Below are 21,820 nucleotides of genomic sequence, written 5' to 3'. Positions count from 1 at the left end.
GTGCGTCAAATTATAAAAAGCGTTTTCAAGACTATGAGATTAATCAACAACCGAGGTAAATCACCGGTTCGTAGATAATGACGACAAAAATAGAAATATTATTATCTGGTTCTTGATACGGCGCGTATGTCACTTTGAAAGATAAGCTTTACGTGTAAGATAAAAATAAGTTTTATGTCGCGCATGAAACATTGATTACGCAGCAAGTTACGCAGTTCCGAAGTTGATTAAGACAAAACGATCGAATGAAATTCTATTACAAGGTTTTCACGACTGTGCCGAATTTGCAGGAATCCAGGATTAGTATATATTGTTCACCAGTCAAGGAAAAGCTCGTCTCTATCGACCCGGCGATTTAGCGACGAAGGCGGCGGCTGAATCGAGCGAGAGGATCTCCGCAGACAATTGGTTACGGCCATTGTCTGCGACGAGCCGCGCGAAAGGCAAATGAATCTCCCCTCGCCATTCATTCCGGACGTTTAGTTCGCTCGTTCTAGAAGAGGCTCGCAATAGAGAAGGCTCATACTAGAGGCGGCAATCTCGCCGAACCTGTCTGTCTGCCTGTTTGCAGAATCGCATGCGAGTGGCAGAATGGGAACGCGACGACCGACGACGTCGGAGGATGTGTACGCTAATCTGTCGCCAGGATCGTTGTCCCACGCGAGCGACTCGAAAGAAAGCGACTTCAAATTACTCTCGATTTCCCCACCAGCGTGTGACGACCGAGTGGGTTCTCCGTCGCGGTCGTGTCGTCTCAATTGCGTGTATCCGCCTGACTCGGAAAACTACTCGGGAAGGGCGCAGCTCCCAGGGCACAGCCAAGGATAATTCCTGTCCGCGGGAATCTTGGCGCCTCGAAGGCGGCTCTTATCAAGATTGCACGGGACGCGTTTGCGTGTCGACGCCGCGTATCGAGAACTCGCGTAACGCTCTCAGCGGAAAGCCCGTATTCGTTTTATTCGCGTGCGAATGAAAGTATCAACGTATCACAGGATACCTGAGAGAGAACGAGGGCGTAAAAGTGCCGGGGGTTTATCGACACGGCCGTATTTGCGACGAGTGCTGTTTGCGATACGAGCATGGATGGTGCACACAAGAAGGATACCTGGAATCCGTAATAATCATGAAATATTTGCATAGCCGCGGCGTGTGCAGCGTATATCGTATTCGTAAATCGTATTCACGGGCGTTATTCGTCGGGCGTCTTCGAGCTTTTAGAGCTTATTCAAAGCTCGTCCTAGTGAATTGAAATTTTTATAATACTGAAGATGTATAAATGTTATATTAAGAGAATGTAAGAAAATTTTCATTTTTTTATTTATTAACCTTGTATTATTCTCTCTCTAATTTACGTATCACGTGTGTGCACAAATACATTAAGAGAAAACTACGACGCGACAATCGCATTATTTCATTAAATGTAAATTGGAAGAGCAAAACAACGTAAGGGCCAAAAACACTTTTCGAATTTTTTCACACATATTTAACTTCCCTACGATATATATAGAGGAAGTTTATTTTATTTAATTCTACTAAACTACTGGCGATTTCTTTTTTCACTCCACACTTCACTTTTATTGACGAATGCGAGGAACTCGGCAAAATAATTTTTCTACTTAACTAGCTCTTCCTTCCGGAGAGAATTTTCGAAGGGATCATCCGCGAATCTCCATTCGCATTTTGCAATCCATTTTACATCGATATTTATCGGAGCGAAACGAGTTTTTCAGAGGGAATATGCGATATGTGTGTTTATCGGAGTGAAACGAGTTTTCAAAGAATAACTCGATATCGGAGTGGATAGGTAAAATAACATTTGAGCGAAGGAGAGATCCTCTTCAGAATCTAGGTTGCGCGTGACTTCTTAACGACGTCGTTTCGTTTCGAAATGGAGCAGTCCGTCCAAACGCTGTATGACGCGTATATGATCGTGATTAGAGCAACAGAATGCACCGCTTGAGAAATCTCCAACTGTTTCAAACTAATCCCGATGATCGTCGCGATAATCAGTGGAAGCACGAAGCAGTATTGGCTACTTTCTCGGGCTCATTTGATGGTCATACTATCTCTCTGCAATTATAACTTGGTACATGCACATTGGTTGTGCTCCACTTTGTTGTTGCATAATCCGTGAGTTGATGAACATTGGGGTCGGAATAATGGACTGATAATCCTTCACAGAATATATAGGTATAGAAAATATTAGAAATGATATAATACTCAAAGTCTTTAGGTAAATCCAATAGCACAATAAGTGCTTAATGATAACATTACTTATCATTTTTTAGCGATACTTTTAATAATTATTAATTTTCTCGTTATGTTTTACTTTCTCCCCGTTTTCGAGTATATCTTTATTTTTAGACGTACAAATTATATAAAAGACCCTAATAACGTGTATCTTTTTATTTAAATATAAAGAAGATCAAGGTTCCAATAAGACAGAAGTTACTTAACGTGCCTTATTATCCTTGATATAGGAAGCAGTCACGCAATTTATTATATCCTTGTAAGAAATGTACGACAGCGTCACGAATGTTCAGGAGACTTATGAGCTGGAATATTGCATAAATCAATCACGCAAGAAACAAACGTGATCAAGATAGTCAAAGATCAAGGATCAGAATTTGTTCGCTGATCACGAACTCTGAGAGATGAATATTATTAGCTAATGACGGATTCACGCAATTATTCCAGTTATATTCGTTATGTCGAAATATTATTTCAAAATATTAAATTTATTTCAATATTCAAATTATTCTCAAAATCACTAATAGCTTTATATAATATATATATTTCTCTCATACACACACCATACAGCTGTACATTTTGCAAAATATTAATTATTAATATAAAATATTAATAATTACTATCAAAAGCAAAAATACATTTTCATTTCAATTTATTTCTACGGAAAATTAAAACAACGTTTAATTAAAATTCATTTAACATATAACATATTAACATTTTGTAGCAGTTCACTGAACATAAGAAAAACACTATATATAAACAAAAATTTGCAATTAATTTACGCCGCAACGTATTTCAAAGATGCATGCATCAATATTTTATAACAAGTTTATATCGTGTACAGAATATAATTTCTGTCATCGACCACCGATTTATTACGATGATCGAAGACCATGAAATTTACGTGATGACCGTTCAAACATTAGTATCGCGATTACATTGAGATAAGCCTGTTTGTTCAAGTGTGATGAAACACACCTCTCCCTCCGGGAAACTAACTACGTAGGAAATTAACGAGTCGATAAACCAAGATTTACAACTTTATTACTTCCCCAACGCTTGACTCGTATTCGAGCGCGAGAAATTTATTAGCTTATAATCCTACCCTACGATATCCTACTCTATAATTATAAACGTCTGCGTGTAACCAAAGAACGTCAACAACTGCAAGAAAGTGCATTCTTTATTTCAGATATTACCATCTGCCTCTGCATTCGTCTACGAATAGTCAATCCCATTTAAATGGTACGGAGTATCCATATATTCCATACGATTGTTCTCGATATTGAAATTTCGTCTCAAAATCAGGCGATAATTCAAACTTGGATATAAATAGTGATTTGAATATTAAATACATTATTTTTCTTTTCTTTTTACTATTAATCCGTTTATAACGTTTCACGTGTTTCTTCTCAAAATTTCTGGTTAATCTATAATAAATGTTCAACGATTTGACTCGCCAATACCTGGCTAATGCCTGGTCATTAATCGTTGATTTGTTAGTCAAAAATTCGGAAATTCCACAAGCTCTTATACAAGACAGCTCGTATAATTCGTGAATACCGAGATTTACAGACTCGTTTGCGATTCAGGCGACATCCAAGTCGAACCCCAGTAAGCAAGATTAATTCACGAATAATTCTCCATGAACGATAGCGTGATCGTGAATAATCGAGGACTTCGGTCGCGAGAAAGTGATGATGCTCGCTATCCGACAATTGGCTACGAATGTCCACTTGAGCGCAGAAAATCACCATGAAAATCGGCTGTAATTTACATCACAAATAATTCCAACGATTCATGCCTACCGCTAATCCCAATTTAATCCTGCAACGCAGTAATAGAAATTTATCGGTACCGATTGACCCGAAAATGCGCGATATTAATTAACGATCAATCGAGTGAGATGTTTGTCAATGATCAAGAATGATAGAGTGAGATGTACATTATCTGATAATTAATGCTCTCTGTCAAACATATTTAATGGATGCGTTCTTTGACATCATTTGTACTCAAAAGGAAATCAGAAATCAGAAAATTATTTTGCTTTATCTATTATGTAACCAATTTATCAGTCAATATATGTATATCAACGTTGATTAATATGGATACAAAATTAAAGAAAAATTGGCGTTTTATAAAAATATGTATCAGTAATTAATTGTAAAAATAAATAGATATTAATGATTAATAACTATTTTCCATTAAATAAGATGCTTAAAGTAGATGCGATATGTTACGTGACATCTTTTATCTTTCTTACAAGGTATATACGAAATCAAGTGTCATCCAAGAAACAATTATCGTTCGTAAATGTCATAATAAAATAGCAATTTATAATTCTCGCCACTTGTCGTTCTAATTCCTTTAACTGGTACAAATCGTGTGATATACTCACTTCGAGACGAACAGCCGTCTTCTCGATATACTGACACGTCATTAATCACAAGATAGTTAACAGTGCGCGTTCGTAATTGCTAATTAATCGTAGCGAATAATCGCGTTTGATATCTCATACTTGGTGTGATTGCGTCTCGAGGGATAGTGCGAGATAACACGAAGCGGTTCACGTTCACATTGCTATACCTATTCAATCGAGCGTCGCCGTGCGAATGATAGCGCGACCTTGTGTACGCAACAGCGTACAATACATCATGTACAAAAAGTAACTCACGTCGAACACCATTCACCTTGTTGACGTTTTGATATTTAATTGCCTTATACAATATATTCACGCTGAATATTTTGTACATTTCGAATTTTTAATGAGCTATCATCGCGTGTTAAATTTAACATTTATATGACAAACAAATTTTACATAATTCAAAACGAAAAAAAATTATATTATGTAAATTAATTATTATTATTTCATGTCAAAGTGGCACAATTTTGCATTCTGAAAGAAATAAAATCATGTAATTTTAATAACCTAGAGGAAATCAAATTAAATCGCCGCAAAGCAAAATTATTTTTATTTAAACTTTCCTCTCGAATTTTTAATAATACAATATTCAATTCGTGCCGTGGAATCAGATTACGTTGGGTCAAATCCGATCTGTTCATGTTCATTCGCCATTAATCATGCGCTGTGATTCATGAATGATTGAATATCCGCGAAACAGAGACGATTGCGAGAAAGTGAGTGAATCCGTCTGGTAGTCCGTCCCCTCGATTTCTCCGCAAGTGCCGGCCGTTGCTGATGGAAATGACGCCATCTCTCATTGCAGCCATTCATGTCCCTCGTAATAATTACGCTACTATGCGAGTAGTCATCACGTGTCTGGCATTTCTGTCGTATCCCGCATGCAGCCGGCCGACACTTGTTTTCGTGGACGACGACGTATGCCTAATTGAAGAGATAATTACCGCAGTACAACCGCGCAGCGAGTTTCAGTCATGTCAGAACGAGCATGTCTCTTCCATTGGCTCTCTCCCTGACATAATTAAGGCAATTTATCAATTAATTCATTCGAAGATCCCACGACGATCCGTTAAGCCTTCGCTTCTTACGACAAGCAAGAAGACATTTGTGTGAACTATATTTACGACACAAAAATCTAAAATGACAAACTCCATGACCATAATAAAATCAATAAAAATAATAATTAAATTTTCCTTCAATCCGTAATTATTGACTACAGCAGAATAATGCAAAAAAATAACAATTGTACGTAGAACTGAAAACAAATGTAAATAAAGACTGGGATTAGGTATTCGCGTGCTGTTTAATAATGTATATCAAGTGGTATGTAATTAGCGAAAACGGGGGCGCGCGTTGCCGCAAAGTTGCATTAATCTCGGCACGCATCGCGTCGCGTCACCCGCGTAGCAATTGCCGTAACAGCGACGCTATTCAAACCGACGCGCGACGTCACTGTCGCACTCGAGCGACGTTAGCCTTAATTCGCACGTCTCCCCGACATTCCCTTCTTGTCACGTAAAATATTAAGACGCGAAATATCCCAAATACCTCGCGACGCTACGTATAACAAGGAATGTGAGACAGAGCGCTGCTCCTCTTGGACATATTTCCAGCGTACTTTTAAATTAAAGTCTCAGAAAAGTAGAACGCGGAGACAAAGGTAGGAAACATGCGCGAATGCGAAGGATGTATAAAGAGATTGATGCGTCATTCACGAAATATATCGCAATTTCCTTCTAGCTTAATAAATATATATAAAATGCATTTTAATTTTTTACTAAATATTTTTAAAACGATGCAGTAGTGGTAGTTTAGGTGCGAAAAAATTGAACGATACGACGAGTATTTAAAGCAATGTTATCTAATCACTTGAGTAAATTGCCTGCGATCCGACTATCACAATGTGACATTATCTCGGCGATACGTTTCGTACATTGAATAAATGCGCAACTCCACCTCGCGATGTTCCATTAACGAACTTGACTCGCCTGTCTCGCTGTCTCTCTCTTTTTCTCTTCTCTTTTGTCCTCATTATACGCTTCCCTGTAACGTGGAGGACTTTCACGAGTCCATAGACACGTTAACCATTGGGAACTCCGAAGTTTCCCGGTGCGTCACGCGCCGGAATTCTCGCCGCTCAACCGCATTTCCGCGGCGCGAATGCATCCCGCGTGCACATGCACCGGTAGCTAAGGGGTACGTTACGAGGGTATGCCTAACAGAGGGATATAATGCGGGGAATGCAATGAAGCATCGAGGTGGAAAAGACAGTAGATAGCGCGGAATGACAGAAAGTGACAGGCGGAGATAGAGAAGAAGAGAAGGAGAGAGCAACCGAGATGGATGATAAGCTGGAATACGGGAAGAGCGAGAAATGGCCGAAAAACGTCCTGCTAAAGTCGTATCGATGGATCCCGTTGTCGTTTGTACTTGCATTTATTGTGCTGTGACGACTCTCCGCTGTGAGAGACGGCGCGAAAGAGAGACTTGCTGCCAAGAGAACGAAGGAGAGTTTCACGCAACAGGCATGAGAAATATTCGAGAAGAGTGTCACGAGCAGACGCGTCTGAACATTTCGTCATTGTAGGGATGGTATTGCGAGAGCGAGGCGCATCGCCGCACCTAAAATAGCATTCTGAAAATGTTGGAGCATTGGAGCTGCACAACTGCAAGTATAAGGAGCGAGAAAATTATCGAAAAGCATTTATTCATTTAATTGTTGCCGATCTAAATCTTGAAAATGTAACAAATCAATTTCATAAATAAAAAAAGTCAGGATTACTTGTAATACACTTTTCGGATTTATGAACGTGCGTTATAGTTTTCATATTTACTTAAACTAACCCAGGACTTGGATAATCCTACGTCATGTTTGCTATTCTGTTTCTCGAATCAGTTAAATCGCGGTTAGTGTTAACCGATATTTATGGTGTTCCGCGAAACAAAGGTTCGCCGAATTTCCGCGCGGCTTACGAAAGAAAGCAATTAATCGTACAGCTAATCAAAACGAATGACCTGCGGAAGAGCGGCGCTCTATACCGGTCAGGCCGACAATAGAGCCGACAAGGCCTTTGGGTTACCTACTTTTAATTGCGAGCACGTTTTACGCTCGACGGAGCGCGCGCCGCACCGGACGAGCTATAAATTTCTAACCCGAGCGCGTATCCCCGCTGCAACCACAAAACTAATTAGTCCGGCAGTAATTAATCTTTCATTTACAGCTGGGCGACGCGTCTGTCTATCGTCTCGCGAGTATGTCGAAGCGATCGCCGCGCGATTTCGTATCTCTTCGGTGAAATGATCGCTCGAAGCCTACTTTAGAATCGTTACTCGATATTGCGATATCATTCCGATACTGTCTCGACACATCACAGGTTTCTTTAAGAACCACTTAGACGGAATACAACATTTGATATCAATAATATTTCAATTATTGCGATATCATCTCTCTGGATACCATCTTAACATGTTCGCTATCACGCGTTACACATGTGTGACACATCGATTTCTCGAAAGACTGATGTTAGATATATGTAATTTAGAATTCTTTAGAATATAAGATATAGGATCTATAGAAAAATATAGATATTGGAATATATAGAATCATTATTTGGAACACTATAGCTGACCTCTTTAATGCATTCTATGTGCACACAATTGAAACATGCACTACGTTGAATAAAATTATTAAAAATGTAACGTGGTCTGTGGCGAAGGTTTTTCCAATTCGATTGTGGTAGTGAACACGTTAAAACCGCACCTTCTCTTAAGGTTCATTTAGCTTAAATAAGTTTTCACTCACGAGTGAATTCGTCTCGTGCCTCTAATGATGGGTAATTACAACAGCGTTGTCAACTTCCACCAGATTGCCCATGACGATTCCTCGTCCGATTGCATCCTGCGCGAAATTTTACCCACGATTAACCTAACACCGTCGCGTTGCGTCCTCGAATTTCCCTTAAGTGCATTTCGCGTTGTTTATCGTCCCTTAATTGACACAATGCGATAAGATACGCTATCGTCGTCCCACTTTCTAATGCTTTTCGCAGTCGCACCGTGGACGCTTACGTAATCTCCCATCTGGGACAAGAAGCCTGAACACGTTTGCTAAATTTCAGCTAACAAGCAAAATTTTTCTGTCAGCAGACTGAAAAATCAGAGCAAGAAATGGTACATTTATATGTTTCGAAATATAGTTGCATAAGTAAAAACAAATGCGATTTTATATTTATATATATTCCATTCGAATTTGATAGTTATTTCAGGGGGAGAATTTCTTTTTACATAAAATTTATGAATTTGTAATTTTTACTAAATATAAAATTAAGAATAGCTATAATTAATTTAAGCACATTTTGGCGCTTAGTCGCGCAAAGAATACAATTTTGAATGTGGTATTTTAAAGAAATTATCATTTAAGCACTTGGATTAAATTAATATAGTGATTATGTCACGTGAACATGTAAATATAAAATTATTCAATAAATTAATTCTTTATATAACTTATACAACTTTATTATTCACAATTTCTTATTGATGCCAATTAAGAATTTAACGCAGAAAAATTCCATTAAAAATGGCAAAGAAATTATGGAATCCTGGAATGCTTTTACTATAGAAGAAAGGAAGTCTCACAAGCACGTTTACCGCCACGTTGCGATCCAATTAATCCGCCTGATAATTATTTTCAGCCTCCCAAGCGGAGCGTGCGCGCCCGCGCTGGCTTCGTGAGAATACGGAGCGGCGGCGTGCGATCGTAATTACCTGCAGTTTATCTAAGAGCGAAACGAAGCCGGGCTCTTATCGCGGAACAATGGCACATCCCTTGCCGCAACGTGGACAATGCACTTCCGGTGTGCGTTTCACGCACGCGGGGACATGGACCGGCTCGCGTTTCAATTTGTATCGTTACGTTGCGCCACCATGATATCTCATCACGTACATACACAATATGATACCGATGTCCGGTAGCAGACCGATAGATGCGGGTCGATTGTGAAAGGGAGAGTCACTCTCCTACCGGTACCCCCGATATTTGTATTTTTTTTTCCACGAACCCGGAGCGTGTTAAATTTGCATAAATCAATATTAATGTATTAGACCGCTATTTAGAATACGGAGTTTTGTCTAATGCGATGTCAGAGATAAGTTATTTCAACTTTCTCGTTTGATTTTTACATAATTAAGATAATGTTTTACTGAATTATACGTTGTACTGGCAGATACAATTAATAACTCGTTAAAAGCATGCGGGTTTGTCGTGACACATACCGTATTAATTAACTTAAAGAAAGTGCCAATTTATTTCCGGCCTATTAAAAGCAAATTTTAGAAAATGCCTATAATTTAATGTATTATTCAAATATGTTATTCCAATCACACACACATATTATTCAGAAAAAGAAAGCAGTTCTTGAACTTTCCCATACCTATTCGCTTCCATTTAATTTAATTATTAAGAAAAAAAATTCAATTGTATCGATTTATATATCCTACGGTTATTTTTTAATTAAAAACAGCACTTCCATTGTTTTCAGTAACAAACTGTGACATTTTTCTAACTTGTCGACCAAAATTGAAAACTTTGTATTCTCCATTATTTAGTAGAACGAATATGACATGTGGTTGAAATATGTATGTCTCACAATCAGAAATATATAAAATCTAAATAAAAACGAGAATGAGAGAGAGAGAGAGAGAGAGAGAGAGAGAGAGAGAGAGAAGAATTTTATTCTCTATGAGACGCATAAACGGATGCATTGCCGTACGTTTTATTAGGAAAATAAATTTTTATTAGCATTTCTCTATTCCTTCGTTTAAGGGTCAATAAGACTGGATTAACAGTGATGCGTCAGCAACGATCGTGAGTAACGGAGGAATGCGCTCGTCAAGTGCCAGGGAATCGTTGATACGATCGCGCGTCGGAGCATCGCCATCAATGAACGAGAAGAGAGACGAGGTCGTCGTCGTCATCGCTAACCTGTAGTAGAATTTCTTCCTAGAACTATACCGACGACATATAGATAGCGATTAGTCATCCGACTGATTCATTGATACCACACCAATCGAATTAAGGCCGGGCTTTCCTCGCGTGCATTAAGTAGGTCGACCCTGGATGCTGGTGGCTGATTAGCTCTCTCACGGAGCTGGCTCCCAGCTTCCAGTCTCTCTCTCTCTCTCTCTCTCTCTCTCTCTCTCTCTTTTCTCTCTTGCGTCATCGTAGTATCGAAGTCGACGACCTAGTTTTTCTCACCTCTGAGGTCAGGCATTGGAGGAGCGTAAAGGGGTCTTCCACCCCTGCGAAACGCTCTCGTTCGCTTACATCGTGTTCATGTTTCACGTTAAAATTTTACCCACCGAATTTTACCTCGGAAATATTAGATATTCATTTTGTGCAAATATGTAACGATAAATATGTACAAACAATTTGCGAAATATCTTTTATATTATTCACTAATGAAGCGTTATATAAAACTTAATTTTTAAAATAATTAATATATTTTAAATTTTGTTGAATTTTCTAGAATACTTTATTGAGTTCCTATCATGGATGTTTCTATTAGGATTGTTTTCCACAGATCTTGTGCACGTTATGCTCTCGGATAATTGTTAATTACGATATATTATATATTAGCGTAAACTCTGAACTTAAAGTGACAATTAAGGGTTGTAAATAGATCGAATTGTGCCGTGATTATAGCTTTTATTCTCATTTTGACAAGTTCATTTTCCAATGTCAATCGAAATTTCTGGTGTAGCTTAATAAAACGGGTCACCGATATTTATAGGATGGTACCAGGGTGCTCGCACAATCCAGGGTATACCAGAAATCGATGAGCTTTCGTGTGCGCTCGTAGAAGGCAAGCAGTTTCCCTTTCTCCCCGCAAAATAATAAACTCCCTCTGTATATACCCAATGTATTTCAGTATATTGCGTGATGAATATTATGTTGCATAATAAATTCCGTACGAGTTTCTGTCTTCGCTATAAAAGAGCTTCGCGTAATGTAGTAAAAAGAAAAAAAAATTGCTGTCATAATATTTTTAGTTCTATTTGTTGGCGAGTTTCTTACAAACTATTTTTTATAGACGATGTTATCTTACAATTAATGATCAGTCAAAAATAAATATTAATAAAACGAGATCAATCTCTTTCAACAAACAAAGTTTACACCTACAAAAATGTCGATCTTACGATTACTTATATCGTTTCCTTTTTCTCTTATTTGCAGAAAACAATGAACGGACCAGTCTATGCGTCATCTTGTCCCGCGTTGCAGTCGAATCTGTCGCTACACAGCTCATCCTATTACAGCGAATATAGCGGCACCACGCGAAGACGACTATCCTCAACGGGCGAGGCGGATACTTCCGCAACGTCGAGTTACGAGGGTAGTGACAGCTCCGAGAACAGCGACGAGTCTCGTCTCGATCCGGTTAGCCAGATGGAACGAGAACAACTCGAAACTTTCTTCCGCGGATTAAAATCGCAGGTAAGCTTTGTACGAAACGCGTTGATTAGAAATAACAAATTAAACAAATTTCTATAATAAAAGACAAATCATACATATATATAATTGCTACAAAATAGAACTGTAAGTCTGAATACGTTTGTGGTACGTCGTTTAAGGGATAACGATTCGTGCTTGGCAGGTATTCGTCTGTGAATCACTGGCGAACCTGTATCTCGGTAGCGCCTCTCAGACAGAGAGGTGGGAGCTCCGTTTCACCGGAATTCCCGTGGTGGTTCTGGATCTTGGGGAGACACGATCAAGATCCAAGAGACGGATTCAAATCTTGCTGGCAGAACGCGGTACTTGCTTCACCCTCTGGCGCGAAACTATTGACAACCTCTCATCGTACAAGGTAAATTACCATCGTTGATTGTTCAAGCTCTACACAAGCCTGTCTCTATCAATATGTTTTCAAAACGGAGATTATTACAAATGTATTATTGCGTGAAACATATATGACACTCGATATTAATTATCAGTGGCAAATAATTAGCATTCAATCTCAGGCTGCAATGTAAAATTCGAGACTCGATGGCAGACTGCATGATATTCATTTACGCGTTCGAGCTTCTTGTTCATCTCTCGTGTTAACTAGATTACGGCGAGCTATGTTACAAAGCGGATTAAATTTCAGCACCGGACATTTAATGCCGTTTTGAATTTCTTGCTCGTGCTTGCCAGACGAAATAAAACACAAGTGCTCTGAATCGCAAATGTATTTTTTTAAATCTTCAAAGCGACTAAGGGATTGCTCTTCATAGAAAAATGGCATTATATTACCTATAGCTTTGCATTCTATGAGGTAAGAACCCTCGAAATGTTTACAGGTGTCGGGGCCAGCTTTTCACACGATGTGTCTCTCGTCGGACCACACTCGCTTGGCCGGGCTCAGCTTCGACAATTCAAAGGCAGCGAACGATCTATGGCAACACATAGAGCGTCTCGTGTCTTGCCCGGAGAACATCAGCCTGTCGGCGCCGGGCAAGAAGAAGAAGAAGCCAGTGCAGAAGAAGGTGGTGCTGCCGGCTAAGAGCAACATCAGTCAGCCATGCCAGTTTCAGCACGTGACCAGTGTGGATGCAGCCGATCGTTCGCGTTACTTCTCGCTTCAGACATTGGTACCGGCGCTGAGCGAACTGGAGAGCTCGCTGGAGGCGAACTTCTGAGACAAGTCCGACGCCTTCAAGCTCTCATAGGATCGACGCAGCGCGGCACCCGACTCCCGCCTTCTTCACCGGAAGTAATCCCACCGAGGAAGAAGGATCCGGTTAATGTCGCGTGCGGGAGAAACAGATCAAGTCTAGGAGAACTCGCACACGGGGGTCTCGAATCGCGCGAATGTGTTGAGAGCTGTCGAAGGAAGGCGAACGCTGGAAGGCGACACCGCGGATTTAATCGGAAATCCTTTTATCTTCTTGCTCTTCCTCCGAAGTAGTTGTAGAAGGTCTAGGAGCCAAGACGGGGAGGAGATATATCGACGAAGCTTTAACGACGACAAAAAGAGAAGGCGGGATACTTTTCCTCGAAGAGCCCTCGCGGCTCCCGTAGTTTTACTCGGATTCATCTTTATCTTCTCTCGTGTCCCACCCAATATAATCAGCCAACTAGTTGGTAAGAGTTAACGGTTAAGTAAGACGCGCTGAATTCCGATTTCCGCGTTATCCCTGTTTTCGCGCGCATCGACCGGATCAGCGTCGTCTCGAAACGAGGAGCCGAGAAGCTGAACTCGAAGGACCTGGCCTCGAAGAGGCAAAGAAGCGCGGAGCAATCGTGACGCGACAGAAGAAAGGTGTCTTTCCCCGAAATAGACTAATCCGTTAGTGTCACGCGCGCGAACTACGAGATCGTCCGCAGGCCAAGGCGGAACATTCATCAATCCTTCTGAGCACTCTCGAGAGTGACTGCGATTGATGTCCGCGACTGCGAATCCTGACTGTAAAGCCCCGGGCGAAACAGAAAGTATCCCCGAGGCTCTCTGGTGAGACTCTCCGAGTCTCACGTCGCACACCGTTCCACTCTCTTCCTCTTCGAGAAGTCCTTCGAGTCGTAACTATCGATGTCGCGAGATTTATTATAGACGCAAAGAAAGTCTCTATCAAATGTTACGGCGATAAATGATCTATTCGTGATAAACGTTCTCGTCCGGAGAACGCTTTTGATAGATTATTTCATTATCATTAATGCATCGCACGAATATCTGGTGTTAAGGACAAGAAATTCAATCAAAATGAAAATTGAAGGTGATGATATAAATGGTAGAAGTAAAGATTCGTTTTAATTAGGTATATAAAATACATTTACTTTTTGTTTCGTGTAAAATAGAGAAATTTTTGTTTATATTTTTATTTCGTGTGTACGACTATATTCCACGTGTACGTATTTTAAAGGATCTTTAGAGATTAAAAAAAACAATCTTATCGCACCTGCAATTCGAATGCGGCGATGTAATGTGAGGGGAAGAACAAGCGCTTTCGTAATGGAATGTCAAAGACGCGAAACCTTGACACGAAAACCAAACAGCGAAGCATGCGATTAGAAAGAATCATGCAAATATATGCAAAATGTATTTCCGGGGACATCGTATCGGTTGTATACACATTGTTGCTATTCACTGCGGAAAGAAAGCTTTCTCCCCGGCGAGTGAAGGACTCGTACGGCTTGTAATTAACGACGCGCGTTGCCACGGTAAAAACGGCATCAAAGAGGCTTTCAAAGTACACGATGTGAATAATTGCGACGAAATCGTCATTGCGACAAAATCGTCATTGCGACGTAATTAAGTTTAATGCTTTCCCGGCTGCATTCACCATAAAATGTTAATAACTTCACGTACGGAGAAAGACTTGACAATGGAATGGCAATTATCTTCAATTGAAGAACAAATCAATTTGTTTTACTGTTGATTAACGAAAGGCCTGCCAATTCAACTAATTCATGTGTTGCAGCAACGTGGCTTAGTATAGTAATATACTGTTAAACAAGATGTCAAAGAAATAAATTGACACCGTCGAAAAAAGGAGCCAATTCTTCATAACGTAGAATGTTAACGTAAAACAATTCATTGACGTCTCTATATTGTGGATTCGTAATTATAAGTACGCAATATTGATGCGCGATTTCGGTGAGCGATAGGAGTCGATAAATCAAAGAACGAAATACTGCCGAACAATTGAAATGCAAAATAAACTGTTTAAGATCTAGAGCGACGGCGAATACTGGAAACAAATATTGTGCCAAAACGTACTTGAGCCAATAAGAGAGCGAGTTTTAATTCATTGATATTTGAAGGAACGAGTAACATGCGCTTCCATTTGACACAAGACTTGAAAAGCCAGTCCATTACATCGTAATTAAGATTATTGCAACAAATTGATCAGCGTGTTTCCAGTAGGCTCGTAACGCTCGCGTAACACATTACGATGTTAATTAGATTACTAATTAGATAGAATTAATCGGATTGACGTGTCCATCTATAACAAATCCTACTTCCTACCCTTCGAGTCGTTAATGTGTCCGTAGATTTCGGTAGAAATTCTCGATCTTGTTGTCGACAACGTGTACGCTCGATAAAATGTTAAACTATGAAGATCTACAATCATCAATTCTATCCAAGTGAAATAATATTAAAGAATTGATTTTTAAATAGACGTTCTTAGGTCAAACTGGGACGTTTTATGTGTTGTAGTAAACATATTTATTATCCTTGCAAGGATAATTTAACTTTATCTCGAATACGAGAATCGGTTATGTCTTTTTAATTTTATACTGAAATCTCTTTTTAACCGACCTCATTAACCTTTCTTTCGTATTATTTCACTTAGACGTATTTGGTCCATAGCTAAAAATGTGAAAATGAGTATTCTTCCCGAGAAAGTCGCGCGCGAGAATGTCGTTTTACGACGTTCGCAAGAAGACTGGTTTCACGATTCCGCGAATGTAAGCACAGTTAACAATAGGTACCTATGTAGTAATAGTGATCATTAAAACTTGATTTTATCCTTAGGATCATCTATACGCGAACGTCTCTTCAGCGTCATCCTCGTTTACATCTCTTCGAAACTTCCGTTTCGCTGGGCGGAGAAACGCGCACGCGTGTTTCGCTTTATATCCATTGCGAATCAAACTTTTTAACGATTAAGATTAATTAGCGTGTCAGTACTATCTAAGTTAGGCTCGCCCGGAGGAATTTTTTACTGTATTATCTGATTGTGAGACGTACGTAATGCTTTCCGCAGGATTTATACGCACACTTTGGTCACGTGAGTCGTAAAATTCTTTCAGGAGAAGATCTGGGCGAATATTCTAGGCATTTAAATAGATACCGTAACTTCGAATTAATACTAATTTCATTATCTACGACTGTGATATAAATATATGTATTTGTATCGTTACGTTTCGTAACATGTATCCGCATTAATCAATCACTTGGAGATATAAGTTTATGAATTACCAATGTAATGATAATTATTGTGCTAATAAATAGTAACTTCATGAAACAAACTACTTATCTCGATTTATTGTCAATTTATCACCTTTTAAAAAAAATTTCATATAAGCGTAGCTTCTGCAATTATTATTAACTAATGATAGTCCCCAAATTAATTAAAGACATTTTTTTCTACATCTTTTAAATTAAATGTTCTTGTGAAATAACTTAATTTCCTCTGATATTTTTTATACGGCCAGAAGTCATTGTAATTAAGTGCAACTATCTTTTCAATCTCTCTTTCTTTAACTAAGTAACATAAATGAAAAATAAACTTTAGCTTCCGCTATCGTGTTCCATCTATATTAAACACTGTCTATAGGGGTATATAGGTTTTATTCTTATTATTATTCTTTAATTTCTTCTCATTATTCTTAAATCACAAGTTGCATCTTTCCACTTTTCCTCAAACGTTTATTGCTTTTTCATTTACTATCAAATGTGTTTAAGAGTCCGTTACTTTAAGTTTTGCTAAATGACTGTGCAGGTCAATTATCTATATGCGAAATTTTTTATTTCATTTTTTAATTTAATTTTGCCTAGTACCATGCATCATGTTTGTCTTGACTCATTAGATTTTATTTTGTTGCTTCTTATTTTAACATAACATCTGTCGAGAGGGATATTCGTGCACGACGAATATTTTAAAAGAGTTACGTCGGTGAGTATACCATTATTCGGTATCACACGTTTGCTGTAAGATAAAGACACGGATCGTTGAATAATAAGTTCGAAAGATTATATAGAAACCAACTTTATCGAATGGCGTTGCTGCTCACTACAAGAATCTTGTACCCGACAATACTTATCCGATATTTCACCTATAATACTAAACGATGTAACATCTTATAATTGGACTTTATCAATAAAAAACTAATGTTTTGAATAAATAAAACTGTTAAACTGATATTACTGTGCTTCGTATTTTACCTTTTTAATGTCAGACAAAAATGAAAACTCCGCAAATTCTTGAAATTTGTGGTTGCATTATTCAACTTAATGTCACTCTCGGGATTCTTATTAATAATTGTTTCAATTAAATATAGAAAATGCCATCTTTGATCGGGCTAGATCTTGGTAGCCTAATAATGATAATATTTCTATGTGAATTTTGTATGCTTTTTCCAATTTAGCAAACTGGGTTTACCGTTCCAGCAAAAAAACTGTGTTTCAAAACTGATAAATAATCGGCGCACAGTTTGTTAAGTTAGAAAAAGAATACAAAATTTACATAAAAATATTAGGTACCAAGATCTTATTCGACCAAAGAGATGGCATCTTCTCTATTTAATTATAAAATTTTTATCGGTCCAATTTTACTTATTATTAATGATGTTGAATTTTTAATTTTATTGTTTTGGAAGAATGGAAATGGAGAAACCGATATATAATATCGATGCGCATCTAATAATCATGATTTATGCAGACATTATTCGTTATGAAAACCGATACTTGAACGCCTGTATAGTTGCACGAGGGATCGATAAATTACGAATATATGTATCAACGATATTTTCTCCGTATCGATCTGCGGCGAATAAATCATATAATGGTCCGCAAATATATTACCGCGCACCACCGCCGAAATCGCGATACGTATCTACCGGGGAATCCCGCGTTTTGACGTGCTTGTACTTTGTACTCATCACCGTATAGAAGGAGACCGCCTATGTATCTGGGTGCTCCAGATAGATGCGTCCGATATGAAGATCGGTCGGTTGTCGAGCCGGGTCCCGAACCGAGTAATGAGAGACCCAGTGCCGCCTCCCGTGTATCTCGCCCTCCCTTGTTTATGGGAATCATCGGATTTACATCGGAGCGATCGAGATCGTGTGGGTGGATCTCGAAGGAGCGTACGCGAAAGAATGGGTGGAAACGATGCACTTGCTCTCACATGTCAGACGTACGAGAAAGTAGGTTTAAGTACGATGGCCCTTAAAAAATGTTAAGAGTATCGTAGGAAACGGTAAATCTATTAAATTAACGAGAGTTGAAAGAGAGAAATGAAAATATTCTCTTTCGGAATAAACTGTTCATTTGAGACGTGGTATCCATGACAAGTTTCGGGTTTCCAGCAGACGTAACAATAATTAAAAGATATTAAGGGAACTACACGGATTCGGATACAAATGTACTTCTCAGACAACATAAAAGTTTGGTTTCGCTAAATGTATTAAACAAAAACCGCAAAACATAACGTGCAGAACAATATTCGCGGTCAGTTATTCATGTGTAGAAAGAAAAACCTGTTGTTACAGTTTTTTTAGTTCCGTTCTAGATATATAAAATTTAACTGTTCTGGAAATTTAACTCGCGTATATATCGTGTGCATTTGTTAACTTTTGATAAACTCTACAAATGGAATTATATACTTTAAAGATAATAAAGAACCAGTTTTTATATTTACTCAAATATAGTAATCAGGAATTCTCGAATGTGACTAATTATAGCTTTTCAACTAGTACGCTTGCCGATTTATGCATTCGTATAACTAAAAATCGATACAATACGAGCATTATTATTTTAAATATACCTGGATACAGTATAGTATTTATAATCATTATATACGCACAAACTTGGATCAAATGCCATCAGAGTATCGTCAAATAAAAAAAACCTGTCATTAACGATGCGTATATAATTTATATATTATTTTGTAAAAAACTCATCTTTCTCTCTCTCTCAAGAAACAGCGCGTTTCGTATATATTAAAATTAGTATGCTGGTATGTTGGTACTCACTGATACCTCACTGTGATTATTCGAGCGGCGAGCACCAACGACGGTATCTTCGAGAAGTTAACGATCGGTCAATGTTTTGGTCCTCATTCTCCATGAACCAATGAATCGATGTCACGACGGCGATATTCACTAAAATAGAAAAAAAAGGAACTGTTAAGTAAAGAATTCGAAACGCTTAATTCTCTATTTGGATTTTAAATGTAAAATAAGCGATGAGATATTTAATGTTGTTAACGTTACTAATTTCGAGGATATACGTATGATTTTGCGTCAAAGCGCACATAAATCGTTGAATATGCATGGTCGACATTTACATGATGTTTACGTTAATTGCGCTATGCAGCAAAATTCTTAATATAAGCTCAATCAACGCTAGATGAGATGTGCTTTTATAGACACGAGTATAATTCGTGCGAAAGTACATATAACTATATAGTAATCGTTTTCATACACGTCTAATAGCTCATCTAACATCTTTTCGGCTATCTATAAATTGTATATAAATCAACTTACTATTTTTTTTAACAAATAAATGTTTCTTTAATAAATCGAAACTGATTTTTAAAAAATCTTTACATTAAATTTAAATAAATAAAGAGAGACAAAGATAAGTCTAAAAAAATAAAAAATGTTTCTCCTCAGATTGGATTACCGAAGGAATCGAGTCGTAATCACGTATTGAAGAAACTATAAATTCGCAATTACGTGAGTCGATTTTCCCGCGCTAAATAGCACATTTGTTTTACGCGGCCGCAGAAAAAAAACCGAGAATCGCGTGGGCGATTCGTTTATGTGCAATTTGCAATTCTAAAGCCCACACCTCGTCACCTCATCGAAGTTTCCGGTCACGGTTCATTGGCGCGAGATGAGTTTGAGCTGGCTCGATCGTGCGGTGCGATCGATTAGCACTTCGTACATTGCTGACGAACAAGCGGTTAATTATTCGTCGACGAGGCGCGGATTGTATGCAAAAACCGCGTCGGTCGTCGCACCCGGAATTGCAAACGGACTCGGACACGACTGTCGCCGTCGCTGGCGCTGGTTCAATTCGGCTGACGTTTCGTTCGATTCTCTTGTCACAGCTCAAAACCTACATTCCTAAACGAGATAGCAGATCATGCGACGAGAAACCGCATTAACATTCTTATCACGTCGTATGCGACGACCGGCTTTGTCGTCAACGTCCCGCGATGCATAGCGAAAGTAAGGATGAAGCGGTATTGAATTGTTCTCATTTCAAAGTGTTGGAAAAAACTAAGAAGCATTACACGCAATTTATGCAAATCCCAAAGCGCGCGCTGTAAGCCGGCTTACAGAGAAGAAACTTTGTGTTTTCCGTTTATACTTTAAAAATTGAAATTCTTCATCTCATTTCGGCGGTCCAGTTTACTGTGTGCGTGAAATTTCATATCGCCGTTGCAGAGATTCAGGCGTGCCTGATAAACGTTTGGAGTTTATCGCGAATAACGTAAAATATATCGAGATTCGAGGTCGCGACGCCGGCACAGAGTTTCTGCCGCAAACGCGAAGCGGAACGTTCATCATTTTCAACGGCTGCAGATTTGAAAGCCGCGTTTTCGTAGCGCCAGATCAATCCTCGATTCCCAATTCGTCGATCGATCTCAGCACGGCGGGACCATCGTAAATCGTTCGCGAGATTAATCTCGTGGGTCGATCCGCGCCAGTGATCACGATCGACTTGCGCGCTAAGCTCTGTCGTAGATCTCACTTGAATTTACGATCCGCGCGTCTTTCGGTCTCCTCGTCGAGAAAAGATCCGCTTCTCGCGCGATCGCGGAATGCGCGGCATTTTGTGAAATTCGTTGGCGTTGTCGTCGTCGTCGTCGTCGTGCGCGACACACGACGAGAAAACATGACGGCACATGCGATCATTTTTATATTTCATACTCGTAACGCATTTCCGACGTATCAGCGACCGAAAAGCGAGTGAAAAATCGTAATACTTAATAATTTACTTTAGCACAAAAATCTCGCAGATATTTTCGAATATCTAATGGATATTATTTAAATGCTGAGTTCTGGATATCTTTTAATGTTATTGTTGTTTGTTACTGTAAAAAGTTATATATATTTGTAGCAAAAAACATATATTTCACTAATTATATTATTGTATAATATTATTGCCGAAAACTGATGTTTATTTAAAAAAAGCTATCGTAAAAGTATATCGATAAAAACCATTACGAATATTGATGTTTATTTGAAAGTTGAGGGAGTAAATGGATGTAAAGTGGAAATACATAATTGAAACCGGCATATATCTTAATTAAATTTGCATTTGAGAGATATACATATGTTTTGAAGCATTTTCTGGATATATGACGCGTACGATCTCTCTGGAGACCTACAACGATTATTCAGAGACCGACTTCAAACGCTGCAAATAA

The 21,820-nt window shown here is 38.7% G+C and overlaps 1 protein-coding gene across 3 annotated transcripts in view; it reads left to right on the top strand.

Annotated features, from left to right (window-relative positions):
• Mesr3 (misexpression suppressor of ras 3) overlaps nt 1–16,685 on the top strand; it is a 44,972-nt gene extending 28,287 nt beyond the window's left edge. For all 3 annotated transcript variants that reach the window (XM_077419915.1, XM_077419917.1, XM_077419918.1), the window contains exons 2-4: nt 11,904–12,164; nt 12,325–12,537; nt 13,013–16,685. In XM_077419915.1, coding sequence (XP_077276041.1) covers nt 11,910–12,164; nt 12,325–12,537; nt 13,013–13,351 — 807 coding nt within the window. In that variant the 5' untranslated portion in view covers nt 11,904–11,909 and the 3' untranslated portion in view covers nt 13,352–16,685. The remainder of the gene's footprint in view (nt 1–11,903; nt 12,165–12,324; nt 12,538–13,012) is intronic.
• The last annotated feature ends 5,135 nt before the right edge of the window (nt 16,686–21,820 follow it).

The sequence above is a fragment of the Temnothorax americanus genome, unplaced genomic scaffold (assembly GCF_048541705.1).
Source record: "Temnothorax americanus isolate GAGA-0224 unplaced genomic scaffold, ASM4854170v1 Scaffold6, whole genome shotgun sequence".
NCBI classification, from domain to species: Eukaryota; Metazoa; Arthropoda; class Insecta; order Hymenoptera; family Formicidae; genus Temnothorax; species Temnothorax americanus.
This window is presented reverse-complemented; position numbering and strand designations above follow the sequence as displayed.